At 38.6% G+C, this 27237-nt stretch overlaps 2 protein-coding genes across 4 annotated transcripts in view; one reads left to right on the plus strand and one right to left on the minus strand.

The window, feature by feature from the left end:
- LOC124716755 overlaps positions 1–27237 on the plus strand; it is a 120392-nt gene that overhangs the window by 77616 nt on the left and 15539 nt on the right. Inside the window, exons 5-7 of the mRNA XM_047243299.1 lie at positions 6269–6361; positions 17022–17153; positions 21625–21852. Of these exons, the coding sequence (XP_047099255.1) occupies positions 6269–6361; positions 17022–17153; positions 21625–21852 (453 nt within the window). The remainder of the gene's footprint in view (positions 1–6268; positions 6362–17021; positions 17154–21624; positions 21853–27237) is intronic.
- LOC124717372 (speckle targeted PIP5K1A-regulated poly(A) polymerase-like) overlaps positions 2292–27237 on the minus strand; it is a 221362-nt gene continuing 196416 nt past the window's right edge. For 2 of the 3 annotated variants that reach the window (XM_047244210.1, XM_047244206.1), the window contains exon 12: positions 8873–8941. The gene's annotated coding sequence lies outside the window, so the exon portion shown is untranslated. Of the gene's footprint in view, positions 2594–8872; positions 8942–27237 lie in introns of those variants that run through there. The other variant, XM_047244208.1, reaches the window with a different exon arrangement.

Genomic DNA, 27237 nt, shown 5'->3' on the forward strand with positions numbered 1-27237 from the left:
AGAAATATGGAATGTCCCTTATTGTGGTTTTGAACAGCACTGGTTTCCAAAAGAAACTGAATTTCCTTACCACTTGTTGTGAGAAAATAGTTTGAGTTCCTGGAGAATTTTACATTTTCTATTAACTTAACATTAATAGTAATTCTTTGTGCTGACCATGAAGATACACTATGTGATCACAAGTATCCGGACACCCCAAAAACAAATTTTTTCATATTAGGTGCATTGTGCTACCACTTACTGCCAGGTACTCCATATCAGCGACCTCAGTAGTCATTAGACATCGTGAGAGAACAGAATGGGGCATTTCACAGAACTCCCAGACTTCGAACGTGGTCATGCGATTGGGTGTCACTTGTGTCGTACATCTGTACGCTAGATTTCCACACTCCTAAACATCCCCAGGTTCACTGTTTCCAATGTGATAGTGAAGTGGAGACATGAAGGGACATGTACAGCACAAACGTGTACAATCCGACCTCGTCTGTTGACTGACAGAAACTGCTGACAATTGAAGAGGGTCGTAATGCGTAATAGGCAGACATCTATCCAGACCTTCACACAGGAATTCCAAACTGCATCAGGATCCACTGCAAGTACTATGACAGGTGGTAGGGGTGAGAAAACTTGGATTTCATGGTTGAGCGGCTGCTCATAAGCCATACACCATGCCGGTAAATGACAAATGATGTCTCGCTTGGTGTAAGGAGTGTAAACAGTGGAAAAACGTTCTGTGGAATGCCAAATCACGGTATACAGTGTGGAAATCCGATGGCAGAGTGTGGGTATAGTGAATGTCATCTGCTAGCGTGTGTAGTGCCAACAGTAAAATGCGGAGGCAGTGGTGTTCTGGTGTGGTCGCATTTTTCATGGAGGGGGCTTGCACCCCTTGTTGTTTTGCATGGCACTATCACAGCACAGGCCTACATTGATGTTTTAAGCACCTTCTTGCTTCCCACTGCTGAAGAGCAATTCGAGGATGGCGATTGCATCTTTCAACACAATCAAGCACCTGTTCATAATGCACGGCCTATGCTGGAGTCGTTAAATGACAATAATGTCTGTGTAATGGTCTGACCTGGACAGTGTCCTGATCTGAATCCTGTAGAACATCTTTGGAATGTTTTGGAACTTCGTGCCAGGCCTCACCAACCAACATCAATACCTCTCCTCAGTGCAGCACTCCATGAAGAATAGGCTGCCATTCCCAAATAAATTTTCCAGCACCTGATTGAACGTATGCCTGTAAAAGTGGAAGCTGTCATCAAGGCTAAGGGTGGGCCAACACCATACTGAATTCCAGCATTACCAATGGAGGGTGCCACGAACTTGTAAGTCATTTTCAGCCAGCTGTCCGGATACTTTTGATCACCTAGTGTAGTTCTGCAGTCATTTTCTGTGTGTGCATTGTGATATAATGACAAACTCTACGTATGAGGGGATCTTACAGACTGGCTCACTTTGATTTTCTTCATATGTACAGGATTTGAAGGTCAGTGGCTGGACATGAAGTTTCTAAAACAGTATGATGCAATTAAAAAAATAAAAATAAAAAAATAGAATAAATCCTCTGAAAGCTAGATTTTCAATCACAATTAAGTACAAACATTTTTAGTTTTATTAACACAAATCCCAGAAGCTGAGCCCTTACTATAGAAATCCAGAAACTGTGAAAGTTGTAAGTTTACATGTCACTGGCACATTTAGTTCACTTTTGTTTAAATATTGTATTTATTATCAAGTGGAAACAGTAATTAACAAATACTGAATCATAATTTGTAATTAAAGATAGACCTTCCTAGTTTTAATCTCCGTTTGCTTGAGTGTAAATTAAATTTGGTAAACATGCAAAATGCATTGTTGTGAAATTAGTTATATACATCAATAATACTGTTCATTCTTCAGAAATTTTTGTGCCAAATTTTAATTTGTTTTGAATACTTGGATTTTCAAGCAGTTTGCAAGTGATTATTAATTGAAATGGAAAGATATTATTTTTATTATAAATTGCAATCAAATATTCCTTAATTAATGTTTCCATTTCTTAATAGGCATAAAATATAATTAAAAGTTAAAAAAAAGAGAAACTACCTACAAGATTCAAACGTATGTCTCCACAGTTACTGAACTAATATACTATGCACTCAGCTCCTGGGAACTGTTTTAATAAGCTCAAAATATTTAGAACTTAACAGAGTTTATTTTTAAATGAATCAGTTGTTAGAAGGGGGCTGTGACAGTACATAATTTTGGCCAAGTTAATTTCCACTATGATTTAGGCCACTGTTGGCTTTTTTAATAATATCTCATCCCCCATTGAATGTGTGCCATGAACCACCTAGTACCAAAGTGGTGGTTACTGTGGCTCACAATATCTACAGATTAACCCTGCATCATGGTGTATATCAGGAGCGGACAGTCACTGGAGCCTACTACTGCAATTTCTTGCAACATCACCTTCGTCCCCCACGGAGGAGAAAGTGCCATGTAGGAGCTCCTGTCTACTTGGGGGAGGGCAGTACTGGACCACCCACCATAGTCAGTGCAATTATGACCTGTTTGCCAAAATGAAGGATCCTCTTTGTGGTGCAACCTACAACAGAAGAGAAGACATCATACGTGCCATAAAGTTTTCCTTGTGAGACATCGACAGAGATGGACTATGTACGACACCTTACATCTGCATGGAGGAAGGTGATAGAGATTTGGGATGATTATATTGAGAGCATGTAAAGACATGGGAAGTGTCTTACAGTGAACTTTTGGAAAACAGGCGAAAACCAGCGATTCACAGGAACTGTTATGATCTGTTGTCAAAGAAAGCGTTGCTGTTGCATGACAATGTCAACCCGCACATTGCTCACCACACCATTGAAACCTTAACACCACATTACTGAAACCATTAAAAAATTGGGTTTTGAACTGCAGGAACATCCTCTCTACAACCTAGATCTTGTTCCCACCATCTTTCATTTAGCTGGGCTACTCAAGTATGCTCTACCAGGTTGTTGATTTTCTTCAAATGTGGAAGTGCATAAATTGGTATAAAAGTAGCTTTGCAACCAACTAAAAACCTTCTTAGTGCGAATAAACAAGCTTGCGGACCACTAGACCAAGTGCACTGGAAAACAAAGAGAATCTGCTAAAAAATAATATGCAAGTCGAAGCACCACTTTTTTCGTAAGTACATTGTAGAATTGACTCTCCCATATTATTTGTCTGGTGAGCTTATTCAGGTACCATATATTAGTTCTTTTTCAATTATTTCTGTTCTGCTTTCCATATTGTGTATCTATAATATGATCATTGTACAAAATCATCCAAGAAAAGATAAATACACTTACATAATATTGAAAATTAAACTACCCAACTACCTCCCCCCCCCCCCCCCCTCCCCAATTCCAACATAGATGTGGTCATCAGGTATCCTGTACAGGTGGCTGTCCACAAAAACAGAATAAGTGAGAGGAAAAGCCTATGTTTAGGCCCTGTACGCAGGCTTGTAAGGTCACAAAATTGTTTATACTTAAGTTAATATTTCCTAACGAGACACTCACAGGCAATGCAAATTTATCCACTCTTTGTAATTCACTTATTGTAAAATATGTATATATTCCACCTTAAATGCACTATTATTTTAATATGTTTCATATTGCTGTTGGTGATGGCAGTGTCTTGAATTTTTTGTCCTTGGTGATCCAGAACTGAGTGAGGTGGCACTGTAGTTAGCACACTGGACTTGCATTCAGGAGGATGACTGTTCAAATCCGCATCTGACCATCCAGATGTAGGTTTTCCGTGATTTCCCTAAACTGCTCCAGGCCAGTGCTGGGATGGTACCTTTGAAACAAAACAGCCGATTTCCTTTCCCACCCTCGAATATATTCTGAGCTTGTTCTCCGTCTCTAATGACCTCAATGTCAACAGTAAATTAAACAATAATTATTCTTCCTTTTGTTTTTTCTGTGGTGATCTGGCGTGTTTCCCCTGCATACCCTGGTGTTTTGATTCTCACTAATAGCAATGAATCTATGATTCATCACCAATGACTATCCTGGTCAAAAATGAGTTGCCTTTCATCTTGAAGCAGTTGAGTGTGCACTGGCACATGTGAACATGTTTCACCTTGAATTCTTCTGTCAGCTGCTTTGGTACCCATCACATAGAACTCTTCAGAAGCCAAGTTCATTGAAGATGATTTGATAGACAGAAGCGTGACCTCTGTCCAAAGAAGACCCTTCTTATATTGGTGCTACACAAAAGTGTAGATAATTTTTTACTCCACAACATGGCATCTTGGTATCACACAATATTTTCATGTTATCCTGCATTTTACACATACCACACCTTCTGCTGGGAGTTGCAAAGCCAAGTCAGGTTTTATTTTTGTGTGTGCTAATAGAACCACTTCCCCGAGTCACCCTAGCAGCTGGAGTCTGCACAGCCTCAACTCCTTTCAACTGACACAGCACTGTTACCCAATACAAATAACAGAATACTTTTCACGGCAGAGGCTGCATAAATTACAAAAATAGTGCTTATGATTTCTTATTAGTAGGTTCTTGAATGCTTCTGGAATTTTTGCTAATGTCTTTCTCTGAGACATCTTACCCTGAAATGAGCAGTATGCTGCATTGTAATTGAAACAAACAGCTGTTGGTTCCAGTTCACTCAGACTGACTGCTGAAGTTGGTACAGAGGCACACTGAAAACAGTTCATCACCAGGAAAGTAATCCATCAGACATTGAAAGCTTATAGCCCAATATATAAGAAACAACACTATTACTCTTATTGCTATCTTCCTAAAAAAATGTCCAGGGGTAAATATGTTTTGTAAAGTTTCAATACTGTCTCACTTATCAATGAGTTTATCACACATATCAACGAGTTTACATCATCTTCCGAACAAAAGCTTCCCTAGTTTTGCACAGCCAGATGATGTTCACGTAAAGAGAGCTCCTTACATGTGATCTCGGAGCTATGCGACATATGTGCAACTTGTAACACTCCTGCCCTGTATCCTCAAAGATTGAATTTAGATGGAATTCAACTGTAATTGCAAAAATTATGAGTTTCTTGTAATGTATTTAAAATTATACATGAGCAGGAAGCCAAACATTAACTATACTTATCTTTATGTACTGATTCTCTCAGCTTTGTTTTTAGTCATTCCATTATTTTCAGGAAAGATCTGGATTTTAATTATTTTGACTAAAACATGCGGAACAAGAAAGTGTTTTCAAATTTAATTCAACATCCAATGTTCATAATTTTTGTGTTTATTCACAATCTTCTGGATCATACATTATTTTAAACACATCTTTCCATCTTGTGTGCTCAGCCACAACTTTATACTCTGCTAACCATACTATATCTGTCTTCTATGGCATACTTATAATTCTGCAAATAAAGTGAAGACCATGTGGTGTGCTATAAAAACAAGAAATTCGTGAAAACAGAGCCACAGTGTAAAAATATATCACAAGAAAATAATAAAAATATCAAACTTCTTACAAGTAGCCAACACATTTAACAAATTTTTCACAGATGTTACAGCTAATATGATAAAATTGAACATGTAGTAGGTGACTGTACATCACCACTGTGACAAAAAATAAAGTAGTGAAGCACTAGAAACATTAAAATACTCCAGCTCTGCAGACCTTGATGGTGCCCCTGCAACAATCTTAATAGAAGAGTCACACATGTGACTTTGCCTGATGTACTGAAAATATCTAAGATAAATCCAATACACTCGGTGTCCCAGGAGGAATGGTCAGTATTCAGCAGTATGACAGAAACAATCATTCAAAGCAACAAAAGGATACTAAAAATGGGCTCTAAAATCCGTACCTTAAGAACTATGCACACTTGTTCGGCAGAAGATGAACAAGTACTCATAGTAGTATGTGTTTTAGAGCACATGTTTACTAGACCTCTTTGCTTCAAATGGTTGTTCCTCTCCTATCCTTGGATACTGACCATTCCTCCTGGGACTGCCTGTATAAAAAAGGTGGGAGAGATGATGTAAATAACTACAGGCTCATCATTATTCCTCTTGCATTTCAAATCAGAATAAGTTACATATGTCAAATTTATGGGGTTTCGAAATAAAAGCAAACTCCTTTGTTATGAACAATGTGGATTTAGAAATAAGAGGTCAACAACAATTACCTTTTATGAAAGCATTGATTTTATGCCACAGATGACTGAAATGAAACAGAAATCAAGAGGCACATTTATTGACTTTTCAAAAGCTTTTGACATCATAATAGTCTGCTGTCAAAGCTTGGAAAATATGGTACTTGTGGTCTGTCCAACAGCTGGATCAGTTCCTTCCAGAGCAATCTTCAGCAAAAGGTGAGCATCAGGCACACTAATGTCAATCTTGAAACTGTTTCTGAACATTTGTCAAAGTATAACCTAATTAAATATGGCACTGGGATCACTTCTCTTCAGTCTGTACAATAATGACCTAAGCTTTAACATGGATGCTAAATCATCATATTTGCAGAGCAGATGTGACATGACAATTCTGTTAAAATGTGAAAGTATGGAAGAACTACAGCAATAATTACAGCCTTAGAGGCCCAACAGTACTGACCAACCGCCATGTCATCCTCAGTTCATAGGCACACAGGATGACGACATGGAGAGGTGTGTGGTCAGCAAACTGCTCTCCCGGCTGTTGCCAGTTTTTGTGACCAGAGCCACTAGTTCTCAATCAGGTAGCTCCTCAAATGGCCTCACAAAGGCCGCTCCCCTTGCCAACAGTGCTGGGCAGACTTGGACACCCATCCGAGAACTAACCAAGCCCATTTCCCTCTATCAGCAATGAAGAAGGTATAACATTACAACACAACATCCTAGGATCTGTTGGGAATTGGTGTTACCACTGCAACAAGGCCTTTGGCACAGTAATAATTAGACACAGTCATAAAACAGCTCAGCAACTGGGCACAGAACAATCTGCTTTTACTGAATAGTAAAAAAGCTGTCACATGAACTTTCACAATGTTCCGAACAAGGATATGTACATTCCATTTCTCTCTATCAACAATGAATAAGGTATAACAGTACAGCAACTAAATTCTTAGGATTATGACTGCAAAGCTATATAAAATGGAATAAGCATTTAGATTATCTTACCACAAAATTGAGCAAGACCTGCTGCCTCCTTTGCTCACTAAAATTCTGATGTAGCGAAAAAACAGAAAAGAGTGTTATCGTACCCAAATTCGTTCTCATCATAAATATGGGGTCACAGTTTAAGCTAACTCTAAAGCACCAATCGTCACATTCAAACTGCAAAAAAGGGCCATTACAATTGTGTATGGATGCAAATCTAGAGATTCATATAAAGCTCTGTATGAGGTGTTTGGTATTCCTCCTTCACCATGCATCTACATTGTGGGAACTCTTAAATTTTTTTATAATAAGTGTAATAGAAAAGGACAGTAGACTGCAAAAAAAACTGTGATATAACAAGCAATTTACAAGATAAAACAAAAACTTACATATGACCCAAATCAATACATCCATGAGCCAAAACTGTACTTTCTGCATGGGCATTAAATTTTATGAAAAGATTCTCACACGCATAAAAGAAAATATTGAGGTCAGAACCACTGGAAAATCTTGAAAGTCATCTTTACAGGATCACTACTTGTAATCTGTTGAAGAATATTTAAATGTTTGAAATGTATTATTTGTAATTTTAAATATGTATGCATATAAATCACCTTCATCTGTGTAGATATTAATTGACTTGTCCAATGTCTTATAATAAACTGCTTTTGTGCTATCCTCAAACTGAGTTACATCATCACCTCCTGCCAAAACTTTTGGCACACAGTATAACCAAAGATATGTGTTACTTATAAAGACTTATGTAAGTTAACAAATAATTACCATTGTAATCATTTCAATAATTTAATATTATGAACATTAATTTTGTAAAATAAAATTACTTTTATATCTTCTCTGTTCTGTGTTTTAATTATAAACCATAATTAAAAAGTTGCTAATAGCTGGTTAGTATGGATGTGACAGAATCACATGCATAATTGTTACTTATGTATATTCTACACCCAGAGTATATTTCTAATAATTTTATCTGAATTTTGTGTACAAAAGTGACAAACTAAGCTTATCACTACGACGTCACGATATGAAATGGAGAAACGGATACCCATTGAAATGAGTTCCTATAACTTAAACACATTACAATCTGTATCCCTCTCCTTGCGAATACAAGAACAGATTCACACTAACCGATAGTTACCTCAGTACTTTGAAGTCAAGGAATACCACAATGTCATTGACATGCATTGCCTGTCTTTTGCCGTTCAAACATGGGCAACTTTATTTCACACTGTGTAAAATATGTCCAGTGACAACACTATCTTACTCATGCCTGACCAACTTCACCCTATTCTTGTTTCTGCCACAGATCATTACTGTAGGGCAGCCGTGTGCAGACTTGCTAGTATTGTGGGCCGCACCACTCACTGTGACTATGTAATGGCCTCAAAAAAGTTCATATTTGTGGATCCATTTTATTTAACAAATATAATTACAACAATGTATTTGTACAGAAACATTATCTCCTGTCTAGTAGGAAATGAAAGACCAGCAAAAAAAAAAAAAAAAACAAAAAAAAAATAATGCAAGAGCAAATGATGAGGGGGCAGGCTGTATAATGAATTAATATGTATATTATTAATGTTGTAGATGACTTGTACATCAGTTCGTTGACACACTCACACAGTCCTGTGTCTGCACATATTATAAAGTTCTACTTTTTACCTTTTATTCTTCCGGTGATTTCTTGTGAGGTCTATTATATCACCACTTCTTTCAATAGTTATTCCCTTGCTAGACGTAACGTAGGCAAATCGGACACAACTATTGCTAAGTCTTCTCGGTCCAGAAGTTACACTGAATACAGTAATTGATGATGAATTAATTCATAAACCCACATATATTTCTCACTATATATTTTACATATAGATTACAGAATAGATAGTAAAATCTTCTCATATAAATCAATAAGCTCGAATCACTCACATCCTTTAAGTAGCACAAGACAAGAGACCATCTCAAAAAGGAAAAAAAAAAAAATCGTAAAATAACAAATTTTTAGAATGACTCTTTCATCCTTTCAAAAAATTTTGATTACCTACTAAGTAACATCATAGCTGCCATTAGATCAATGGTGGGTATTTTGGAATTTTTGGAATGAGACGTTATTGGGGCAGGGAGAGGGGGGGGGGGGGGGATCTGCTGGAGGCCGAACCACACAATAACCCTGGGTTCAGTGTGGGGCGGCAGCGGGGTGGATGGACTGCTGTGGCCTGTTGTGGAGTTGGTTGTGAACCACTGAGGGCTATGGCGGGACAATGCCTCTCCATTGTTTCTAGGTCTCCGGTTCAATACAAACACAATAAATCAACAGTATATTCCTTTAATTAATACAAAGATGAAGTACAACAAAATTCCAGCTAAATAATTTATTTTACCCTATCACAACTCAAATTCAAAACTGCTTCTGCAAACTTTCCATGAATATGGGGCCAGCAGTTCCCTCTTGCAACATTTAGGCTTGAGAAAACACTCCATTATTTTATAATGTACTGTAAACCAGGTATACTTTGACAAGTTTTCAGACTCAAATTTGATTATCAGTAATGTATAACTCTGTGTTATTTATGGTAGTGAACATATGGACTGGAATGAAAGGATTATATACTAATTAATACAATACATTTTATTAAATGCAGCGGAAGTAATGGTAAAATTGTAGGCAGTCAGAGTTGGCATGGCTCTGAGGACACATTGACCAGCCTACACTTTCAACACAACCATCAACTATCATTCCATTTGTGGTCAATATTTCAATAACACAGTGAATCTTTGACCACTTAGAAATAAATACACTGATCTAAAGTTTTCTTAATTGCTTTATTTAGCCTCATAAAAGAAAAAAATTCCTAGTACTCAAACAGTGTGGTCCATCATGAAAATTATAAATACAATGAAACATATTATAGTAGGATGGAGTACCACACACATAGCTCCAAATTTAGTTGAGCATAAGATCTAGAGTTCAATCCATCTTAAAACCTAACTCCTCATTTCAAAACGTTCAGTGCAGTTAGAACTAAGGTTATCTGTTCTTAACGTATCAAATCAGCGTCTGGGATTTGCGGGCAAACTAACTTCATTCCTTGTTTCTGGAGATATTTGCTGTTACACGTTTCACCCAAATCACTGCCTGAAACACAAGACCTTACAATTTGAGCAATGTATGAAATTTGTTTTTCTTAGCTGTGGGCACACTATTACAAATGGGTCTTTGTCTATATACCAATGGTTAATGTTTGTAGTCATTAATCATTGGCATCAACACTGTCCCGTGAAATGTGTATCTGTAACGCTAATGTAACAATGACCAGTGGTCACAAACAGAGAAATCGCACACATAACCTCAGAAATTGTAATACACTGGCACATATATACATGTGAACAAAAAATTAATCAGGGATCTGTTTTAAGAAGTAATTGAGTAACATACACAATATAGTTGAAAACACTGTTGGATTTCCAGGTAAACGATATTGGTGGATTTTGCACAACCAGATTTTAACGCACTTTTTCGTCTACAACTGTAAGTCACAACAGATATGCCAATAGCTGTGCAAGGAAATGGCACTACATGGCATCATCTAGTGTCTACTGATGGAACATTCCACCTAACACCATATACTAAACACCCAAGGGAAAGCTGTAAAACTTTTAGTGCATGAGTGGTTAAAGTAACCACAGTGGTCAAAGTCTAATTGGTCTACAGTAACTAAACTCCTGCTATGTCTCCCAGCCCAGGGAAATGCCAGAGACCACACACTGAATGAAATTGTCCAGTTATCGATGTGGACTGTCTGACACGTCTCTACAAGTACGGTGTAGCACTCATAGCCATGTAACACGGCGAAAGAACAGTGGTCGTGAGCAACCGGGACTGGAGGCAATTGTCACATTTTCTCAGTGACAACCGATTTCAAACCTCACTGGAATTGCCACTGTTAGTGAATGCTGGTCAATTTCAACCAGTTTCAAAGTAAAAATTGCTAAGGGAACTGCTTGCAATCAAGTTCGTAGTCTGGTACGTCAAGAAGACCATTGTTCAAAGCAGCAAATGAAGCTTCACATCATTATTGATTCAAACAACAGAAATTGGGGAGTAGATGATTGGAGGCACGTAATAAGGTACAACAAGTTAAGATATTGCCCGTTTTTGAGGCATCGAGAGTATTGGTGGCCCACGAGGCATTATACCTGCACCACTTGGAGAGTGTAGGTCAGGCCAGAGTTAGTTCCATGATCTTTGGAGGGGGGGGAGTGTTTTCCGTATCTGACTTGGACCCACCCATTCAGGTTGCTGCCAACATCAGTCAGAATGCTTATTATGCTTATTACAACATTCTGGTGACCAAGTGTTGCCATTTCTTCAGCTGGGTTGGTGCACAATTTTGTAGTGTTTTTTCGAACTTTAATAAACACAACAGATACACGTAACAGAGACTTCAGTCATCAATAATATATTATCATTCACTATTTACAGCACTCTGGCAACGCCGGGGTAGCTTTTCAATTCTGCGACTGTAGAAATCACCCATGTTTTGAGGGAAGAACTTTTTGAGCCATATTCAGAGTGCATTTTCATCCAGAAAGAAAGCACCTTGAAGGTTGTTCGATAGTGTGTGGAAAATGTGAGGGTGCATGATCAGGTGAGAAAAGTGGGTGCAGAATAACTACCTCATCCAACTTGTGTATAGTATTTTTTTTCAGTCTAGCAGAATGCAGGCAGCCATTATTGTGGAATAGCATCACTTCAACGCAGTCTTCCTGGTCATTGTTCTTGGACTGCATCTACAAGACATCTCAGTTGTTGACAATAAATGTCAGCAGTAATGGTTACACCTTGTGGAAGCAATTTGTAGTACACCACACCAGCACTATCCCACCAGATGCATAACATCACCTTTTAAGGATGCGCACAGGCCTTTGTATGGGGAGTTGCTGCTTTGTTTGGTCTTGACCATTCCTTTATTTTCCCTATGTTAGCATAAAGACAACATTTTTTGTCACCAGTAACAATACAGGATAGGAATGGTCAGTGTTGTTCGAGCCAATTGATGACGAGCAAGCAGAGATGCATATTATGCCACCTGATGATTTTTGTGATTTTGGCTTAGAGCATGCAGTACCCATACACCCAATTTTTGATCCTCCCCCTTGCGTGCAAATGTTGCACAATGGAATAATTATCACAGTTCATCACAATAGCCAGTTCTCAAACAAAATATAATGATGTGGATTAAAATGTTTAAATGATCATCATCAAACCCCAAAATTCTTCTTCAACATCAAGAATCAATGATGTCAAAATTATCCTTCTTATAATGAGAAAACCATTTTCTTGCTGTATTCTGTCCAGTGGCACTATCCCCATGCATGAAGCAAATGTTTCTGGCTTCTTACGTTGCAATCACTCCTGTACTGAACTCCAACAGAAGAGTATGTTGCAAATGTCCGAATTTCTCCACTGGGCACTCTATTTTCTAGCATCTACAGCTCCACTCTCTGTCTCCAGACAACAAAATGGTAATATGTAAACTCAAATAAGAACGGTGAACTACAAATAAAAAATGACAATTGATAAATAAACCGATAGCAACCAGAATACCAACATGCAAAACAAAAATGCCAACATGCAAAACAAAAATGCTATGAACTTGTGCATCAACCTAATACATCATCATACTGATTGTGCTATGGACAGTCCCACCTTCCAATGTGATGACAACCGTGTGCACAGCAGTATTCATTTGTTGCCAGTTTCGTGAACACTCAGGCACCCTATTGCAACTTGCTTGGTCTGATGAGTCACGTAATCTCAGTTCCATCAAAAAGTCTGGGACTATTTGAATCAGCAGGTGAAATACGGCAATTTGACATCTCAATTTGGTCTCATTCCCTTGCCAAATGCAGGCCATTGTCAAGGTGTTACATGGTATTAGCCTTCTGTCTCCTGAGGGACATTAATTTTATGTTTGTTGTACTTATGTTTAAATACAGTGCTTGACTAATATTCCAGTCACATCCTACACCTCATGTAGAATCAACTATAAAGACACACGTCACCATAAATTAATGCCATTTAACTTGTAATATATTTACCTTGTACCATATTTCAATTGCACCAAACTGTATTATACCACACTTGATATGAAACAGTTCACTTGAACCACTTATCACTTCATTCACACACCTGGCAATCTCACCTACATCAAGGACCACTTCAACACCATTACTTCAGTCCTACAGCTTCAGAACCATGATTGCACAAACTCATACCACAGTCAACCCACTTCTGTCACACCATCACTACTTTTCTTTTTGAAGCTAACTAGACAAAGTGCATTGTATCATAATCAAACTGTCAACACAGAAAAACAATCACCAAAACATTCCTTAATTAAAAGACTGCCTTGTATAACTTAACACATAGTGGAATGGTTTACAAGGCAGGGAATAAGCCAGGACTACAAGAAACGCAGCCGTGGTGATCAGTTTTTTCAGTTCAATAAACTTTACCAGCAGGCATAAACTTTAAGGTTTTTATTTTATTTCAAACACAACCAGTTTGGGTAATTCATTTTGCCATCTTCAGACCCCATACACTTTTTTCAAATCGACGAGCTTAACATATAGCTCTTTAAAACTGGATATCGTGAATCCCAATTGTTGTGCAACTGAGTCATATGAAAGCGTGGTTTCTTCAACAATTCTTTATTGAATATAATGAGAATTACACACATGAAAGAATGGTGTTTTATCTACACACCCAATTTTTCCTCGTAATCTCAGTCACATTCCAGTGTGAAACACGGGTGTGTATGCCCAGTCGGTACCAATCCTTGTCCTGGTGGCAGAACCAGTGTTTCTCTGAGTGAACTTCCTTTGCTGCTTGACATATAGATGCAGTGCCAACTGCCGAGACGTAAAGCATCTGTCCTTGCAAATGACAACATCAGCTCACTGCAACATGTCAGGTGTGGCAGCCGTGGATGGTCTCCCGACTGCTGCAAATCGTGGAGCTCCGCCGAACTGCCTTCTGATGACCTTGGCCTCCGTGCCCAGCGACTAACTCTACTTCTGTCGACAGCAGATGCTCCATAGACTTTGCACAAGCATTTCTGAATATCCCCCACAGTTTCTTTCTCTGCAGTGAGAAATTCAATGATGGATTGTTGCTTGTAATGTACACAACCTACAGATGCCATTTTAAAACTGTGCTACAGCTATGCTATCTGTCGGAAGTGACGAAACTTGGTGCATTCATTCAGGAGACTTCAAATAATGCATACGTAATGTTTTGCGTTCATAGCATTGTTTTCCTCTGAGAAAAAAAGATGTGGTGCATTACTTTTTGGGTGACCCTCATATAACGATACCATGAATCAATGCTGAATGGCAACACAGTCATTCTACACAATGCAGCAACAGCTGTAGGAAGAGAAATATCATAACAAAAACAATTTAGACCATCTACTTAATGCTATGGAACTTAATTATTCAGGAGAGTGGAACTGATTTTAAAACTATTACATACATTGAAAGTGGATGGGGGAGAAAGAAAAGGAAAGGAATAACTGATATCAGCTGCACTGGGACTTTATGCAAAACCAGCAGCGATGAGTGAAAATGAAATGTGCATCCACACTGAAGATTTTGGATTCACTGCTCATTGAGGCAAATCAATTATATGAATGCACAGAGTGTGTTCTTTCAGACATGTCTGATGACATGGAGGACGCGGATGGAGGCTGCGGACAAGTGGCGCTATGTGGGAACGTGAGTTGTCCAGGGAGTGTGCTGAGATAGTCTGCGATAAACATTGTGTCTGGATGGTGCTATAGTTAATGCAACTGCCTAGTAAACAGGAGATCCATGGTTTCAGTCCTGGTCTGGCACATATTTTCAATAATTACTGCCAATTCTGCATAAAGTCTCGATGCAGCTAATATCAACAGTTCCTCCCCTCCCCTCCCCTCTCCTCTCCTCTCCTCTCCTCTCCTCTCCTCTCCTCTCCTCTCCTTTTCCCTTTTCCCTTTTCCCTTTTCCCTTTTCCCTTTCCCCCTTTCCCCCTTTCCCCCTTTTCCCTTTTTACCTTTTCCTTTTCCTTTCCTTTCCTTCAATTTATGCAGTATGCGTCACAGCTGCAGATTTCAAGTGGTGTCTGTTCTTTCAGTCATTTCCTTCTATTCCTGTATTGGACCACTAAAACTCTTTATGTTCCAACCCTTCCACTAGGTGGCACAGGCTGGTTTACGGATGATTCAAAATGTAGAAAGAGACATGAAGTTACATTGACTCACATATATTTAGAGTGCAGAACAGAGTTTACACAATTATGTGTTAGATCACTTTTTATCTTCTTTATGTCTTGAAATTGTTTCAGATTGGCATCACTTCATTTCTAGTTTCACAGTTATGAACTTGGCTGTTAATTCCTGATGACTACAGAAAACACACACATTTGTAATATATAATCCTGCTTGAATCACGATACTAAGCTCCTTAAAAATATTGGCACATAAATTAGTTCCCCTTTTATAATCTCTGTTGTATTTGAAGGGTAAATTACTTTTTAGCAATACTTTTGTTTCTGCAGAATTTCAAACAATGTTATGACAGATCTGAAAAATATGAAAGCAAACACTTAGTTCATATCAGCATTATTTTCAGGAAATATGTTTTACTGGGAAAGACAGGCAAGTGTTGGTATACTCCATAAACAACTGTTCTTTTCATTTAAAGCAAATAGATTTAATGGAAATGGAAATGAGTGTTTGGCATCATTGGCCGGGATGCCCCTTACAGGGCAGGTCCGGCCGCGCTGGTGCAGATCTTATTACATTCGATGCCACATTGGGCGACCTGCACGCCGGATGGGGATGAAATGATGATGAAGACAATGCAACACCCAGTCCCTGAGCGAAGAAAATCCCTAACTCAGCTGGGAATCAAACCCAGGCCCCTTAGGATGGCAGTCTGTCATGCTGACCATTCAGCTATTAGGGCGGACATAGATTTCATAAAAGTTATTTATGTTAAGTAATAGCTGTCACCCACAGTTAAACTTGCATATCAGTAGTTTTGTTACGATGAGTGAATAAGCGAGGTACTGTACTTGCAACAACATTAGCTGCCCTCACATGTGTGTCTGTTTGGATAAGCATAGTTCACAATGTGCTCTCCGCTTTCGCCCCCCCCCCCCCCCCCCTCCCCTCCTGAACTGTCGTAACGCACTTTATGTCGGCATGTGCAGTGTTGCTGCCAAGCAGTGCATACAGAGGGGCACTGGCAGCAGTGTGCATCTATGCATTGTGCTACTAAATTAGCTACACATTATACAGAATGTATATTCTACAAAAAATAGTGTGAAAGCATGGATTAATCACAATGAAGATTGTATACATTACTTTGAATCATATCACAAGCACACACTAACCAATAAAATCATTTTCACAAATATGATAAGATCAAAATCAAAAAACAGTAAATAGCTTTTAAAAACAGTAAATATTTTCCCATGATTCACATAATATTCTTCAAATCAATGAGTATTTTATACTTACACACTTTGTTCTCCTTCAGGGTTCAAGCTATCTCCATACCAAATTTCATTGAAATCGGTTCAGTGGCTTAGTCATGAAAATGTTACAAGAGTATTTTCATATCTGTGATAGTACTATAGTATGGATAAAACTTTCAATTATATCTTTTTTCTGTGATCTAATTTTGATTAAATGAAGCCCATACGCTGCCCTAGGCTATGCTCAAGTTAGTTATGAAAATACATACGGTAGTTTCGGAGAGGAGTGTTCACACAGACAGACATGAGAGTTTTCTTATTAGTATAGATATGTGACATATGACCACTTTGTTTTAGGCAGATGCGGTGGACCTGCCACCTACAGCAGCTGAAACACAGACACAGAAACCAGCTCTATATCTGTGTGACAAATGCCCAAACGCATTTAAAACTGAAACAGAGTTCATCGCACATGTGGAATCTCACAAGGTTTGGCATGCATTAACTGAATTGTAATTCTCTAATTCAGTTGTAACTTTGTAATGTTTTTATGTAAGTATAATGAAGCAGAGCAGATATAAGGAAATTAACTTTTGTAATAGTTTCCACTTCTGAAGAACACTACAACTGACAACTGTTGGGAAGTTTCCTAAGCTTGTGAAATATACATGTACATTTCCAAGACAGAGCAGGCCTGTGGACAATTTTTAATACACTTTACCACAAAAACTTCTTGTGAACATCTACAGTCATCCTTAATAAGCAATAGTCTTCTTTCATTTGCTGTTCATTCCTCCGTGATATCAGACTTCGTCTCTGGAAATTATAATATGTCTGAGTAGTGAAATAAGTTGAAATACATATCCATTCATTGATTAAAACCACTATATTTCAGTATTTTCTCCAGCTGCTTTAAATGTGTCTGAATATTGTTGATACAGAAGAAGAAAAGATGCTTCAGAAAAATGACTGTCACAGCCCTCAGTTGTTTTCTCACAGACTATGCCTTCTTTACATTCACATCTGATGTATAGGATACACAAGTTGACAATATCACAGTCTAGTCTCTTAAATTATTATTGTTGATATAACACTGTAGCCTATGTACTGAATTGTTATTTTCAGTGTTCACTCTCACAGTTATTTACATGCCAACTGCCATTGTGAATACTTTTACTTTTGTTATGAATACAACAACAGTTGTCTACAAGTGAAGTAATGGCTCTAATCTGCAGAAAAATTCTAATAGCTACATAACTTGCATATCGGTATGTACCAGCATAACTTGTAACTGTATCAGAATACTGTCCAGTCCTGATGATATTATATACTTGTATACTTGTAAAGGAATGTGTGACCTTGAATGCTCAGAACAGCATGAAAATGTGTTTAGAATATGAATCGCAAATCCCAAAAACAGTGGTATCAGCCCGGAATGAGATTTTCACTCTGCAACGGAGTGTGCACTGATATGAAACTTCCTGACAGATTAAAACTGTGTGCCACACTGAGACTCGAACTCAGGACCTTTGCCTTTTGTGGGCAAGTTCTCTACCACTTGTCCGCGAATTGCAAAGGTCCCGAGTCCAAGTCTTGGTCCGACACACAGTTTTAATCTGTCAGGAAGTTTCAGTGGTATCAGCCGTTGCATGTAAAAATATGTTTTACTGTGAGACATTTGAATGATCACCTGTACAAAGTCTAAGAGAGAGACTTCACAAATGTGGAGAAACAAAATATCGATACAATAGGATCAAAATCGCGTGTATTTCTCTGTTATAACTTATTATATTTCCCTCTGCTATCTGAACAATAAACTTTTTTTTGCTGACCTGATAACATTGCACAGCCTTTCAGTTTTCAAAGTGCAGCTGTGGGATTTCAATGAACTGGTCAAAGCAAAGTGGAACAGGCAACATGCAACGTGCACACTAAAGCCACTTTTTTACATTCATTAACATTTTTGCATTCAAGCAGTCCAGTATCGAATGCCACGCTAATTATATTTTTTAACATTGATATTGGGCTGCCTGAATGCAGAAGGGATGTTGAATGTGAAAAAATGGGTTCAGTCAGGTGCACATATTGTTCCATTCCATTTCGCTTTGAGCAATTTGTCGAATTCCCATGCTTATACTTTGAAGACTGACAAGCAACGCCTTAAGTACAAGGTGCAAAAGGCCATTGACATTTACAGCATTTGACATCTCACGCATTGTCTATCGTGCAACCACAATATTGGCTGCTAATGGCAACAAAAGCAAAGATTGCATTGTACCTACAACAACAGTTGCCGAAATTGACATTTCTTCAGAAAGGAACCCAAGAAATTTTGCAGAGTGAGAAAGAAGTAGTAGATGAAATATTAAGTGTTTCTGCAAGATGGGTCAGTGGAATGTGTGGTGTACAAGTGTGTGGAGAAGTACAATGACAATAATATGTGCTTAACAAGTGAAAGTGATACTGAACCAGGTGTCGAACCGTGTAGTTTACCATCCTTGTTGGACAGCAAGCCACATATCCCATCTCAAGTGAAATGTAGTAAAGGATAATTGCTGTCCAAGGAGCAGGAGTACTAAATATAATTATGTACATGGAAGATCATCTGCAGCTTAGTTAAAAAAATTAAGAACGTATTTTGGATAAATCCACAGCAATATGACAGTGTATTGCATATGAAAAACTGTGGATATTCAAGGGAAGACAAGGTGCACTCGTTACAAGAACAGATGTTTATGTGTTTCAAGGATGCTTGATACAATACAATTTACAGGATGTGTGTGATAATGGAAGCAGTGGATGGTTGCATAAGTTCAAACAGTGCTACAGAATAAGAAGAAGTAAGACAACGAAATTTCAACAAAGTCTGCTAGCCAGAAAATTTCTAGATGAGATAAACAAATTTATTCCATCACTCAGTAAGCAATTTGTTTCCAACTCTGACCAATCAGGATTTGAAGAGGAAATGCATATGAAAGAAACCCTGGAAACTAGAGGTACCAAGGGGGCTGTATCAAGATCACCTAACATCAATGCCGTAATGCATTTGTAGACATTTATGCTTATATTATAAGATGAACACCAACAAAAGCAAAACAAGGATAATGGACAGACAGGTGATGCTGAATGAATCTCATTAGCAAATGAGGCTCTGAAAGTGGAAGATGAGTTTTGCTATTTGGGTAGCAAAACAACTGACAATGCCGAAATAAAGAGAATATACAAGGGGAGTTCAATAAGTAATGCAACACAATCTTTTTCTGAAATCAGTTTATTCAGGATTCCAAGACACCATATTATTCCCCACTCTTTTGACTAAAATACCCTATTTTTCAACATAATCTCAGTTCAGTGTGACAGCCTTACATCACTTTACTGGGAGGGCCTGTATGATAGACATCAGAACCAACGTCTTGCTGCATCAATAGCCTCCCCATCATCCACATACTGCTTCCCATGGAGTGCATCCTTCATTTAGCCAAACAGATGGAAGCTCTTTATGGTGAGGAACCCAGTAGGCGAACACCAATAGCAACCCAACTGGTAGACGAGTGTGTCAGCACTACCAACAGAGATGTAATAATGGCTGATGGTATGTATTTCTACAACTGTTTGATTGTGATCCATTGATCACCTTGAATGGGAATGTCCACACTTTCCAACACTGCAGAACGGAGTTGTGTGTGGCTGGCCGCCATGTGGGAGACCAGACAGCTTTGTGCGACCTTGTTACACCGATGGCATACACCTCGCCCAATGACTCACCGTGCTTTTGTTCACTGCCAGGTCTCTGCAGGCATTCTGCAAGTGCCTATGAATATCTGTGATGCTCTTGTTGTCTGCCGGAAGAGACTCAATGACAGTTCTTTGTTTGGAAAGCACCTCCATTATAGATGCCATTTTGAAGGCTACATATAGTGCTGCCACAAGTCAGAACTTCATGAAACTAAAGGGGCTGAAGCGGGAATATTCCACGATCTCCAACAAATCGGCGTTTTTTCTGGCCAAAATTTGCTGACTGGGCAACAGCAAGAAAAGCATTTCTTAACACCTAGTATAAGTTTAATTGTAATAAAGTCTTTAATGTTGTAATTCAGAAGGATGTAGATTGCAGTAGGTACTGTGAAATGAAGAAGCTTGCACAGGATAGAGTAGCATGGAGACCTGCATCAAACCAGTCTCTGGACTGAAGACCACTACAACAATTGTTGTAATTTGTTTGGAGTGTAGCCTTGAATGGATCTGAAATGTAGATGATAAGCAATACAGACAAGAAGAGAACAGATGCTTCTGAAATATTGTGCTACAGAAGAAATCGGAAGATTAGATGAGTACATTGAGTAACTAATGAGGAAGACCTCAATTTAATTGTGGAAAAAAAAAGTTATTGGATGTCTGGACCAAAATAAGGAGGCAGTTGAAGGACACATCCTGAGGGATCAAAGAATCATCAGTTTGGTAACGGAGGTAAGTATGGGAGTAAAAACTGCAGATGGAGGCCAAAGCATGAAAAAAATAAACATGTTCAAGTGAGTGTAGGTTGCAGTAGTTATGCAAACATGAAGGGGCTTGCATACAATAGACTAGTGTTATGAAACAATGACAAACACTTCATTAGCTATTGGATCTACCTGTCTAATCATCATTCTCCTGTAACACCACATTTTAAAAGCTTCTTTTTTCTTCTTGCCTCAACAGTTTATCATCTGTGTCTCACTTCTGTACAAGGCTTCACTTTTAGGTATCTGGGAAGAGGTAGTCACAGTCTCACACTGTAAACAATTGACATAAACATAAGAAAGAAGAGCATTTAATGATTTATACAATTTCTTTACACCTAAGGTCTATATTTTTTAAGTCAGTGTATGCATTGTAAATTTAAAAAAAAAAAGGAATTTAGGTCAATTTTGTGTTTATTGAAGAAAAATACTAACGTTGTTTGAAATTTGGCTCTTTACAGGTTCGAAAAGCTCATCCGTGTGATAAGTGTGAGAAGTCTTTTAACCGGAAGTCAGAACTCAATGTGCACTCTCGAACGCACTGCGAAGTGAAGCCGTTCGCCTGCCACTTGTGTGAGAAGACATTTGCACAGAAGAACAACCTGCTGCGTCACCTGCGAACGCACTCTGGCGAGAAGCCCTTCCCGTGTTCTCTGTGCAGCCGAACTTTCGCTCAGAAGGAGTTACTCGTAATGACAATTGATGATCTAATGTACTGCAGAAATATAACGAGTTTGCCACAAACTAGGGCAATAACTTGATGAAGCTTCATTTTGCTTGTCACCTTATAAGTAGGTTTACATTAAGTAATTATTTAATTGTTCCAACTGTTATGAAAATAAGTCTTTATCATACGTAAGGATTAATTTTAACAATATTATGAAAAGTATAGATTGCTATTCACTATAAAGAAGAAAAGTTGAGTTGCAAACAGGTGTAATGAAAAGACTGCTAAACATTTCAGCTTTTGGACAGAATAAGTCTTTCTTTCTTCGAAAACAGAAAATGCACACACATTCACTCAAACACTGCTGAAACACACGTAACCACTGTCTCTGGCTGCTATGGCACGCGTTGCAGTCTGCAGTCAGGTCACAGCAACTGGTGGTAAGCCGTGTGTGTGTGTGTGTGTGTGTGTGTGTGTGTGTGTGTGTGTGTGTGTGTGTGTGCGTGTGTGTGTGTTTTTCTATTTCCAGAGAGGACTTTATTTGTCCAAAAGCTTAAATGTTTAGCAGTCTTTTGATTACGTGTGTCAGCAACACAAAGTTTCCTCTATGTAAAGAGTAGCAATCTATCCTTTTGATAATACTGTTGTTATTCCATCTTGGACTTTCCATTGTCTAAGGACTAATTTTGTGCATTTGGGGCCTGAAGTAATGACAGCAACCACTGTTCACCAAAGTTTTGAGCTATTTGAAGAGGTGTCTTGAAAGAAGTCGTTTTCCTGAGGCAGTTTTTTAACTGAAATAAACACTTTATTTCATTAGAGATTAGCTAATTTTAGTTGGTGAATAATGCAACCAGCTAACTTAGCCCATTTAGACATTTTCTAGCAATATCACACAAGAAATATGTTATATACTCCCGTTCACAGAAAATAATAATAAAGTTGCAAATTGTAGAGACCAGACCAGCTTTAAAAAATATTGACGCTCTTTGAAGATATTGAGCAGTGCACTTCTCAAGAGTGACAGAAATTCATTTTGCTCTGAATGAATTTCTCCAAAGAACTGAAAAAAGTAAATGACAAAAATTTGAAAGTTGCTTGGAAAATTTATATGAAAGCATCATGTAGCACTATATCGAAACAAAGTTCCTGGTAGAGGAAGAAATACCATGTTCCTTGTCCTCCATAACAGCAGAGGAAACTGAAGATCATGGTGTCATGACAGTAAGCAGAAATATTAGTTTTATTCATAGCAGTTCTCAGAATTGATAAACAAGGTAAGGCCAGCTGTCCAGTGAGGTCACACATTCATTTTCTTGCAACAGTTGTCACAGTATCACACAAGTTTTCAGTTACAATAATTATAACTGCAGCAGAGAAATACATAGAAAACAGCACATGTACACAATAAATTATACAGTTCACTTGTTTAATTTGTGATTAGTTGTTTTGTTTTACCAATCTGTGCTTCCATGAAAGAGCCCCTACTCCACTGAAATATTCACAGAAAACTTCTCAGACTATTTTTGCCTATTATGCATAATTTCTCCTCATGGGTTGCAAGCAAATCTATTGCAATACATGCAAACTCTACATCTTCGAGCATTGACACGTTAGCTCTGAAGGCAGAGTTCTAACTGACTTGTCCTGGCCGTAATAATATTGTGCTGCCCTTGTGCTACCCTTGGCCTCACACTTCTGTGCAACATATTGACACAATGTTATATATGATGTGAGCCTGTAAGCTAAAATAGAGGACATTTTAACAACTTTTAACATAATGTATGTATTTGGACTGAAGCAGCGAGAGAAAATTTATGCAAAGGCCGGGTATCAAACCTGGGCCTCCAGCTGACTAGGCAGATGCATTAACCACTAAGCCACCTTGGCAGAGAGGTTCACACAATTGCATGGATTACCCTGGCAAACCTTCCTCCTTGATCCAAGTTTTCACTGCCATCTTAGTCTACTTTAAATTCCTCCTCACACATGAACAGAATTGCCTAGGCTCTCCACGTTCCGGAATATCACCTCAGCATCGAAAGTAAATGGGGGATCCAGCCTGAAACTCAGGTGCAGGTACTTACAAAAATGAAATTACACAATTTCAGAGACTTTACAGGTCTTATACATATATGACTTTATGTATGTAGACTGAAGTGTCGAGTATAAGGAGGACTATAAATCAGACTGGGGTGGCAATGAGAATCCGCAGTGTGCCAGAGTAGTCTGTGCAGCTGTGTGAACTGCTGTGCCAAGGAGGCTTAGTGGCTAAAGCACCTGCCTAGTCAGCTGGAGATCTGGGTTCGATTCCCAGCCTGGGTACAAATTTTCTCTTGCCGCTTCAGTCTATATACGTAAAGTCATATCCGTAACAGATCAGTACATTCTCTGTAATTGTGTCATTTCATAAAGTATGTGTTTTGCCTACCAATCAAAATTAGTACCCCTTTGGGTTCTGTTAAGGATTGCTGGTGTTTATAGGATTTGGTGCACGTAAGATTTTACGCCATTGTAGTATTGCATACATTGGTCAAACTATTCATATTTTTTTAGGACAGGTGTGTGGAAAATCTGTGCCATGCAAGGTTACAACAAACTGATTAAAAGGAGGACATGCAGTGAAACATAATGAGAGACATGTGGTTGTTGCCGGTTCACATTACTGGGATTGTATTCTGAAGGATTCCATTGAAATTGGCTAGAATGATGAAGTTAATAAATGAGGCAAGGGCTATCATCTGAGCAAGTTGTGGAACCTTGCAGTGACCTGCCCATCAATTGGCAGAATGTTGATGAGTAATTAATGGCAGTAGTACCTCATTAGTTTTGCCTTCACCACCGATGGCAACGATTGTATGCTTTGGTGTGGGGAAGCAGAACTCACAGTATGTGGTACATGCACTGAGTACACTTTCTCGGTCTATATAAAGCTGCCATCTCCACTGTGGCAACAGTGTGACGAGTCTCAGCAAAAGCGGCATCTCCACTGATGGTGACAGACAGTTGGACCATTGAAATATTGTGTTGACTTGACTCAAAGATCCAGCTGCAAGTACCACAAGCTATTTTGCCAGGAAAGCCTACAAATTCAAAGTCTTACATAGGTTGCACATTTTACATTCTAGATGTAGAGCCTTATACGCATCTGAGATATTTTGCAACTTGACACGAATATAGGACACCATTACATGTCAATCTTTCCACATTGCCTAGTGGTACTGCTGACAAATGGAAGCATACAATGGATGTTGCTCAGTGATGACCGAGGGGAGAAAATTAGCTCATTACCAATGAAAGAAAGCGTTTACTTCAAACAAGAAACAGTGTTGTGCAGGAAAAACGTCATTTCAAGAAATTTGCTGCAGCTGGGGACTTGAGCATTGAAAGGCTATTGAATAGATGTGTTCAGAACTTATAAGTTGTGTGTTATACATCACAAAACATTTTTCAATAAAAATGTAACAAAAGTGTCAATTTACTACTATAAAGTAGTTTACACTTGTTCTGATATTTAGTTTAGTTTGCACATGATTTTAAAAATTTCATTTTCTTGTTGTCTGTATGTGGTGTCCTTTTCAGTAATGTGAAAAACTGTTAGTTCCTGCATTAGGAAAAACAATCCTGTAATGTAGAAGTCGAAGATATGTGATTCACAGTAGTAAAGATGAACAATTGCTTATAGCTTTTAATGTACGCACTTTAGAGCCCATGTTTACCTGACTCTTTTTGCTTTGGATGACGGTTCCTGTCATAACCCTGAATAATGACCATTTCTCCTGTGACACCCTATAGACAGGAATCGTGGATGATAAACATTACAGATAAGAAGATAACATAAGTTTCTGAAAAGTGGTGCTGCAGAACAATTATGGATAGGTCGAACAGCTAAAGAAGGTCTACTGAAATTAACTTGGGAGAAAAGAAGTTTATCATTCAATCTGACTAAAATAAGGGATAAATTGATAGGATACATCCTGTGGCATCAAGGAAGGCCAAATGAAACTATATGACTACAGAAACCTTTTCAAGTCTTACATTATGATGTACAGGTGACGGTTATTGAACTATATGAAATAAAATCATAACTTCTGAACAGTTTGCATTAGAAAGTTCAAACTGCACGATTGGACGTGGGGCACGATGGGAATTAGTATGCACGTGGTTGCGCAATGACTACTTTCATTTGGATGAGTTTGTCAGTAAGCAAAAGTAGTGCATTTGGGGGACTGAGAATCTGCCTTTTGCGACTGAGATGTGTCTACACCCTCAACAGGTGACTGTCAGTCATGGAATAATTGTGCAATATTCTTTGATGGCACGGTGACTGCTGAACGGTACATGAAGGTTTTGGAAGATTTCATTCACATTATCCAAAGTGATCCTGTTTTGACAAGGTTTCGTTCATACAAGACGATGCTTGACCCCACTGAAGCAGGAGTGTGTTTGATGTCCTGGAAGAGCGCTTTGTGGACTGCATTCTGGCTCTGGAGTACCCACAGCCCACTGCCACGGGCCTCGATTGGCCGTCATGCTCTTCAGATCTGAACAAGTGCAATTCCTTTTTGTTTTGATTAAAGACAAGGTGTACAGCCATAAGCACAAAACCATTGCTGAGCTGAAAACAGACATTCACGAGGTCATCGACAGCATCGATGTTCCGACACTTCAGCGGGTTGTGCAGAATTTCGCTGTTCACCCGTGCCACATCATTGCCAGTGATGGCAGGCATATTGAACATGTTGTTGTTGTGGTCTTCAGTCCTGAGACTGGTTTGATGCAGCTCTCCATGCTACTCTATCCTGTGCAAGCTTCTTCATCTCCCAGTACCTACTGCAACCTACATCCTTCTGAATCTGTTTATTGTATTCATCTCTTGGTCTCCCTCTACGATTTTTACCCTCCACGCTGCCCTCCAATACTAAATTGGTGATCCCTTGATGCCTCAGAACATGTCCTACCAACTGATCCCTTCTTCTAGTCAAGTTGAGCCACAAACTTCTCTTCTCCCCAATCCTATTCAATACCTCCTCATTAGTTATATGATCTACCCATCTGATCTTCAGCATGTTTCTGTAGCACCACATTTCAAAAGCTTCTATTCTCTTCTTGTCCAAACTAGTTATCGTCCATGTTTCACTTCCATACATGGCTACGCTCCATACAAATACTTTCAGAAACGACTTCCTGACACTTAAATCTATACTCGATGTTAACAAATTTCTCTTCTTCACAAACGTTTTCCTTGCCATTGCCAGTCTACATTTTATATCCTCTCTACTTCGACCATCATCAGTTATTTTGCTCCCCAAATAGCAAAACTCCTTTACTACTTTAAGTGTCTCATTTCCTAATCTAATTCCCTCAGCATCACCCGACTTAATTCGATTCCATTCCATTATCCTCG

The sequence above is a fragment of the Schistocerca piceifrons genome, chromosome 9, assembly GCF_021461385.2.
Source record: "Schistocerca piceifrons isolate TAMUIC-IGC-003096 chromosome 9, iqSchPice1.1, whole genome shotgun sequence".
Taxonomy (NCBI): Eukaryota; Metazoa; Arthropoda; class Insecta; order Orthoptera; family Acrididae; genus Schistocerca; species Schistocerca piceifrons.